Source organism: Salvia hispanica, chromosome 1 (assembly GCF_023119035.1).
Source record: "Salvia hispanica cultivar TCC Black 2014 chromosome 1, UniMelb_Shisp_WGS_1.0, whole genome shotgun sequence".
Taxonomy (NCBI): domain Eukaryota; kingdom Viridiplantae; phylum Streptophyta; class Magnoliopsida; order Lamiales; family Lamiaceae; genus Salvia; species Salvia hispanica.
In genome coordinates, this window is record NC_062965.1 from 46027190 (window position 1) to 46035459 (window position 8270).

An 8270-nucleotide genomic window follows, 5' to 3' on the forward strand; every position below is an offset into this window, starting at 1 on the left:
CCATGGAAAGGAGCATTGGTCTGCCTTGAAGTGGTTGCTAAGGTATCTCAAGGGTGCTGCAAAATGTGAGATTCTGTTCAAGGGAAAATAGCAGCATAAAGGAGATGCATTGAGAGGTTTCTCTGACTCAGATTTTGCAGGTAACATAGACAACCACAAATCTAGTCAGGTTATATGTTTACACTTTATGGATCAGTTGTCAGTTGGAAGTCGAGTCTGCAGAGTGTGATTGCACTATCCACGACTGAAGCTGAGTTCATGTCTCTTACAACAACGGTGAAGGAAAGTTATTGGTTGAAGGGGATCTTGAATGATTTTGATGTTGATACGATCATGGAAGCCGTGCGTCAAGGATTTCAACTACAGCTGGATTCAACCAGAAACCGTCTTATTGAGATGATATCCGAAAGCTATGAAACTACCACCATCATCTTCGTCTTGGAAACAGCTTCGCGTGGGTATCTTGCACATCTCAATCGGAGTCCAAATGAGGGAGTTATGGCGGTTTTACAGAAGTCGCGCAGAACCGGCGAGGGAGTCCAGAGAAAACACCCGGGCGGGTGTTTTGCACCCTGCAATTCACCCGAGACTTATTTTTTGAGGGCTTTTTTCCACATTTTGGGCCCTTAGTATAAATACCTTTTGGTGTCATTTTTCATTCTAGATAAGATTGTGATTGAACTTATCTCCCTAGTGAGTTTTTCCTCTTTGAAGAATGTATCCAATTCCTTCCTTGAAGGTTGCTTGTTTCAATTTCATAGATTGATTCAATTAGAGGTATGCATCAATGGGGTGTATCCATTGAGTAGTGGAGCCAAGAGGTGATAGAGCTATTGAAAGTTGCCTAGGGTTGTTTCCATCCTTTTGGTCAAGGTCCTATGGTCATAACTCTTTTATCTCATCTTTATATACATGCTTTTCATTCCTAATCTACCATCCTTTCTTGTTTAGATTCAATTTTTGTGGTTGGGTCTACCTTATCCTTTGTTTTATTGATAAATTGAAAATCAATCTCACAAAAATAGTTAGATCAAGCATCATAAATGGGTAATCCTTGGGAAATGGATCATAAAATACATGATCCTTATCATTTGTGAAGAACTTTATATCTAATGGCTTTGTTTGGGACTACATTGTGAAGGAATGCCTATGTTTATTTGCACCCACATCTTGTACCTATATTGTGAGATTGTTTGAGTTTTGGTATGAAGGGTATCTTGATGAGTTTGTCTTGATTCCTTATGGGTGGGATTTGTACATGAAAGGATTCATTAATTTGTGTTCTCATATTTATTGTGACTTGGCCTTGAGCTTGAGGGAACATGAATTTGGAGGTCCATACAACGTCTTTGGTGTAGTATTGTCTCTAAGAGCCGTTAGTGGTCTTAATCCTTTTCATCATACTTTGATATTTGATTTGCTCTTTTACCATTTCATAGGTGTGCGGAATCCGGATTTGAGGGCAAATCCTTTCCAAGAAGGGGAGAATGATATGACCATGAGTGCTAGACATCAAGTGTCTTCACCTCGACGTGAGCCATGGATTGATTGGGGTCCAAGGAAGAGAGTGAGGACGTGCCAAGGATTCAATAAAGCTAGAGGGTCTCCCGAGGATGCGAGGAATAGAGAAGGCTTGGATTTGAGGACAAATCCTTTCCAAGAAGGGGAGGATGATACGATCATGGAAGCCGTGCGTCAAGGATTTCAAATACAGCTGGATTCAACCAGAAACCATCCTATTGAGATGATATCCGAAAGCTATGAAACTACCACCATCATCTTCGTCTTGGAAACAGCTTCGCGTGGGTATCTTGCACATCTCAATCGGAGTCCAAATGATGGAGTTATGGTGATTTTACAGAAGTCAAACAGAACCGGCGAGGGAGTCCAGAGAGAACACCCGGGCGGGTGTTTTGCACCCTGCAATTCACCCGACCGGGTGAATCACCCGAGACTTAGTTTTTGAGGGCCTTTTTCCATATTTTGGGCCCTTAGTATAAATACCTTTTGGTGTCATTTTTCATTCTAGATAAGATTGTGATTGAACTTATCTCCCTAGTGAGTTTTTCTCTTTGAGGAATGTATCCAATTCCTTCCTTGAAGGTTGCTTGTTTCAATTTCATAGATTGATTCAAGTAGAGGTATGCATCAATGGGGTGTATCTATTGAGTAGTGGAGCCAAGGGGTGATAGAGCTATTGAAAGTTTCCTAGGGTTGTTTCCATCCTTTTGGTCAAGGTCCTATGGTCATAACTCTTTTATCTCATCTTTATACACATGCTTTTCATTCCTAATCTACCATCCTTTCTTGTTTAGATTCAGTTTTTGTGGTTGGTCTACCTTATCCTTTGTTTTATTGATAAATTGAAAATCAATCTCACAAAAATAGTTAGATCAAGCATCATAAATGGGTAATTCTTGGGAAATGGATCATAAAATACATGGATCCTTATCAGATGTGAAGCAGGAAACTGTGGCTATCGGTTGTGACAATAACAACGCACTTTGCTTGGCTAAACATCAAGTATACCACGAGAGGAGCAAGCACATTGATGTGCAGTTGCATTTTATAAGAGAAAAGATCGAAGAAAAGGAGGTTGAAGTGTTCAAGGTACACACCTCAGAAAATCCGGCTGATATGTTAACTAAGCCGCTGCAAAAGGGTAAGCTTGAAACTTGCATGAAGTTGATTAACTTGTGCAGACTGGATTCTGACAGCAAATGATCGATCAAGGTGGAGGATTGTTGTTTGAGCTGAAGATGTGATCAGATCATTAGCTGGAGGAAGAGTCAAGTTTTATGAGAAAGAAATATAATATCTCATTCATTACTTAGAGTGTACAACAACCGTTAGATCTCAATTAATATTGAGATTGAATCTTAGCCGTAGAATCAGCAAATGTTGACTAAAATAGACTATTCTGTTTTTGTTTTAGTTAGCAGAATTGTTTCGTCTTCTCACTTGTATCTTCTTCCAAAAGGGATTGAATAACACTTCTTATTTTCCCACAATAATCTCGCTCAATCTTCCACACAAATCACACACTATTATTATCACCACTAATAGCATTCCATTTTAATGAAAAACATTAGTTTTATTCCAACCCAGGGAGTGATGCATAACCATCATGCATCTTTATTAATGAAATGTATGACAATTGTGCGTGTTTACTCAGTGACGCACTAGAATTATGTGTTTTATAGTGACGCAAAATAGTTGTGCGTCTTTTAGTAGTGACACAAAATTCTCATGCGTCATCGTGTTGAGTTTAAAGCCTGGGCGCAGAACACAAAAGACGACTTGAAATAGTGGGCAGCAGCTGCGACTTTCATTCGGCGATTTCCAACTTTTCCGACGATGTCTGGCGATTTCGGAAGATTTCCAACGTTTTCTCCATAAATTCCGGTAATTGTTCTTCAATTTACCTACATTCATCATTATTCATGTTTATTTTGATTTCATTTGTTAGTTTTATCCAATTTATTAAATTAGGGCTTATAGGAAAAATGTCCGTAATTGTTGTTTTTTAAAAATGTTTTTGATGCAGAAATCATGCAAGTATTTGTGAGTTTGTATTGGGGTGGTAGAGTAGTTCAACTACCACATATGAGTATTGGTTATGATCCACCTCGTGTGAGGAGCTCCATCATATTAAATTTGTGTGTTTCTTATTCTGAATTGGTAGCATTGATATGTGATGCAATGAGAATAGATAGAAACAACACACTATTGGATTATTATGGGGACAATGATGAAAGTGTGATGTTTATTTTTAACAATGCTCAAAATTCAAGTGGGTGTATTGAATTAATTGTTGAGTATTCACCTGTGAGAAGTTCAGAAATCCCATCAGTTGTTGATTATGGTATTGGATCATCTGTGAGGGTTGAACAAATGAGCTTTGACTGTGATATTGGATCATCGGTTGAGCATATGAGCTTTGATCGTAGTATAAATGAGCAGAGAGATGTTGTAGATTCTGCTGATGTTGGTGTTGGATTGAATGATGAGGTAGATGTTGCAGATGTTCTTGATAGGCATAGAGGAATCTTCAATGCAATGGAGTCTGAAATCATAAAAAGAGCCCCGCAGATACACCACAAATTTTGTTTGCTCCATGTGAGGGCAAATGTGTTGACCAAGCACAAGGGTCCCAATGTGAAGACCATGATCTGGAAGTTGGGGGTCTGTACTCAGGCACATAAATTTGACAGAAGATGTCGAGCACTATCTGATGTCAACCGTGGTGCGGTGCGAATGCTCAATAGGATTACAAAAGAATGTTGGTCACTGTGCTACGATGGTGGACTTAGATGGGGGTGGCCACAACAAACATGTCGGAGTGCTACAACAACGTGTTGAGGGGTGTGAGAGAGTTTCCAATTAGAGCTTTGGTTGATTTGACATTTTGAAGGACGGTGCAATGGTGGGTGCAGAAGAAACAAAAATAGAACACACCGAAGGTGAGTTAACCCCGTGGGCGAGGGACATGCTTGCTAAGAATGACTCAAAGGGGTAGAAACATTACATTACTGTAATTGACCGAGATACAGGGAAGTACCATGTCCGAACTCGAGGAAGAATAGAAAATGGAGTGTCAAAGGGCAACAATGCTCAAATAGTCAAGTATATGGATTCGACGTGTAGTTGTGGTAAGTGGCAGACGTGGAGATTTCCTTGTTCGCATGGTTGTGCAGTTGCTAGAGACAGATGTCACGTTATGATTGACCTCATACATGAGTGCTACTACCTAGGTACATGGAGATCATAGTACTATGGTCAAGTTTCATTTGATGTACCAAGACACGAAGATTATTGGGCTGAACCTTCATGGAAATTGCGCATCATCCCTCAGCAGTTGATTCCTAGAAGGCGTGACCGAGTTAGAAGAAGGATGATACGTAATCAAATGGATGTCCGCGAGGAAGATGAACCGAGAGCTCCCCGCCGTTGCAGAAATTACGGGAAAGAGGGACCGAAGAAATTGCTCAGCCGGTGCTGTTCAGTAATTTCATGGTATATATTTGTTATCTTTTGACATTTGAGATCTGTTATGTTTTGTATTGACATTTTTGTTGAATTGCAGGAACTGCTGACAAGAGAGGGCTTGGCTTCGAGGATGAATGTTGTTGATATTTGTTTTGGGGCATATGCGATGGATCTTATTTGACAGTTACTATGTTTATTTATCAACATTTATGATAGATGTTGTTGACAGTTATTATGATTTGTACTGCCTTTTTGTTGACAGTTATTATGTCAGATGAATATTGTTGTCATTTTTTCAACCGAATGAATGAGTGTTTGTGAAATTTTGTCCCAGAATGTGTGTTCTGAGTATTTTTATCAATGATACCGAAACTGATATTTCTGTTGGTAGTGTTTGAAATTATTTTGTACTTAAAACGAAACACAAGCAAATGACAATCGAAACTTTGTATTGTCATTTTTTAATTTTTTTTTTGCAAGAATTCACCTCAAATATGTGACCAAAACTTATTTCAATATAAACAAATACCAACATATTTAGAAAAATAAGTTCACCAAAGACCATTACAGCGTATAAGTTCACAATGAAAGATAACATATGATGCCAACCCCTATCAAAGACCTATTTCCCCGAACCCGTGAATTTTGTTGGAGCTTTCCCTTTGTTTTTCCTTGTTGAAAATCTTTTGAATACATTGTGCATAACCTTCCCAATCTTACTTAATGAACTCTTCACAGTTGGTCGTGACGATCCCTCGGTGGGTGGTCGAGATATTACTTCATCTTCTTCCCCGCCCCCTTCTTCCCCACCTTCTCCTTCCTGACCCTCTTCTTCTTCCACATGAGCCACAAATTGATAATTCAGGAAATATGGATCACATCGTGCTAGAGCTGCATTCCAATCAGATCTACCGCCAAAGAAAGAATCACATGATACTCATGCTCCCCATTGTGAGTGCTCGTGGCTTGCACCACTGAACTGAGACTGTGACCTTAAGTAGACAGACCAACTAGGGGGATCGTACTCTGGATTCAGTGGCTCTGGTACATCATACACATGCTACGATTGTTGCGACTGCGACAACCTATGCCGTCGTGCATACCTGTGGACACATCCGAACACCCGTCAGTCCATGACGAAAAAGAAGTTGGTAGGCGTGGCGGCATGACCACATCTCGCCATTGCGAAGTTGGATACTCCATCACATCAATATAGTTCGTCGCACGAAGGGCCTCAACAACCATTTCTCGAATCTTCAGTAACCGAGGATCGTTGTCATGTTCAGAGGACCATATCCCCTGAAGGGTCTCAACCTAAATAATACAAATACAAAATCATTACAACCAATCTATACAAACTTAAAACTAAATACATTTTTATATACAAAAACATACCATTAATTTCATAAAAGAGGCTGACTCGTTCATACCAGCAGTTGACTGTGTCCCAGGTTGAGTTAGGTACGACACTGTGATCCTATTGTACCACGCCATATAGCCCGGATTAATGCGACCTTCCATGGTCGTTGTTGCATGGTCAAAAGTTGATTGGAACCTGTCGTGGCTTATATCCCTCTCTTCAATGAAGAATTTATGTTTCTTTGCCCAATCAGTGCCCTTCATCCCACGGCGGTGACTTTTACACAAATGTCCGATATTCTTTAGCATCTTAACACGGTACTCAGGAATACGATGGTAGCGGTTAAATTATCGGCAAAATCGGTCAGCCTCGTGTACCTCGACAAATGACCAGCACACTAAGTAAGTGTCGCACAAGAAGGAAGTAGTCGAATCAATGCAGTAATCAGGCAAGATACAATCTGCATACGGTGTCCACAGAAACTACAAAAAATATAATAAACAAATCAAATTAATTTCATAGAAGAGTAAATTCATTAACTAAGAAAACAAAAATAAATTTCACCTGGCCGAGATGAATCAGTGATAATTGATCACGATAATGAACAACTGAATATCGGGGAGCATTTCCTATTTCAGTAACCCCGTGCCACCTATACATAAAATTAATGTCAAAAATTACCAAAAAAAATAATTATATGAGTTAATGTAAAAAATACATTACTTGGCTCCACACGGGGTATACGGCGTATGCATAAGCGATATCACAAAGAATGACATCAATGTGGGCATCTTTCCCACGCCCATAGCTGCAAAAGAACCATAGGTCCTGTTAAATCTCTTTTCTGCCTACAGAAGCCTCGCAAACGCTAAAGCAGCACTACCCCAACTGATAGTAGATACTTCTTTCAGATCTTCAAAGACATTTAACCACATAAAGGGGACCTTGCACACTGTGGTGTCCGATATAATAAGTCCCCCTAACAAGATCAGGGCATGTATACGTGCCCTTTGGATGTATGCATAAGCATGCAACCCATCACCCAAAGGTATCGTCGCTTGGTGGATCAGAGATGTCATTAACAAACCGCCCTGCTTCTTTTCTGTTTCTACGTTAGGTATCCATCCCAAAAGATCTTGACACTTGCTGGGCCAATCTTCATATCCGTTAGGGTAGTCACAGCCAATGAAAACACGACCGTTTGCTCTCAAACCCCACAGGCTTTGCACATCCTGTAAGGTTACGGTAACTTCTCCAACTAGTAGGTGGAAAGAGAATCTCAGGCCTCCAGCACTCGATCAAGGCAGTGATAAGTTCGTTGTCCATCCTCATCGGCCTTTTGCATTCCAAACGCCTTTAAAACCCCACACATCAAGCCAATACTTCACATTTTCATGTATTTGCACGGCCCAAACCTTACATTCCGTCCGACAAACTCTTAAAACATTTGATGTGCCATTTGCCAACAATGTGGCTGAAATGTGTTCGTTTTGATGAAAGAGTACTGATGGATCCTCAGGTCCATAACATAACGGTCTTTCAGAACTTGAAGATTCCATCTACTTCAAAATATTCACCCAAAAAAAATTATAAACAAATTATCAATCACACAATCACCAATCTACTAAACATCTACATAGCAACAAAACTAACATATTCATCAACAATCATCAATCTTACAACATAGCAACCAAAAAACTACATATCTAATAACCTCCAACATATCCAAATATATCCCACAAGAATAAAAATCAAAAGTCTTAATTTACAAATCAATTTATATTACAACAAATCCCAGTAAAAAATAAATATTATTAGTATTATTAATTTTCTATACAAGTTAACATCTACATAGCAACAAAACAAACATATTCGTCAACAACTTAATATCTACATAGCACTCAAATACCTCAAAAAAAAT

At 39.4% G+C, this 8270-nt stretch overlaps 1 protein-coding gene across 1 annotated transcript; it reads right to left on the minus strand.

Moving 5' to 3' along the window:
• Positions 1-5507: 5507 nt before the first annotated feature.
• Positions 5508-7640, minus strand: LOC125201249. The gene is made up of 5 exons (XM_048099286.1): positions 7233-7640; positions 7073-7157; positions 6914-7001; positions 6385-6831; positions 5508-6303 (listed from the first exon to the last, which is right to left on the minus strand). The coding sequence occupies exons 1-4, from the start codon at positions 7426-7428 to the stop codon at positions 6697-6699; spliced, it is 504 nt and encodes a 167-aa protein (XP_047955243.1). The 5' UTR covers positions 7429-7640; the 3' UTR covers positions 5508-6303; positions 6385-6696.
• Between the last annotated feature and the right edge of the window lie 630 nt (positions 7641-8270).

Bases quoted from the DNA above. Each gene is read 5' to 3' on its own strand.
- LOC125201249 (XM_048099286.1), bottom strand. From the start codon at position 7,428: ATGACATCTCTGATCCACCAAGCGACGATACCTTTGGGTGATGGGTTG. The intron at 7,002-7,072 runs GTAATGTATTTT...TTTTATGTATAG, and splicing joins TATACCCCGTGTGGAGCCAA to GTGGCACGGGGTTACTGAAA. The intron at 6,832-6,913 runs GTGAAATTTATT...TATTTTTTGTAG, and splicing joins CACTGATTCATCTCGGCCAG to TTTCTGTGGACACCGTATGC.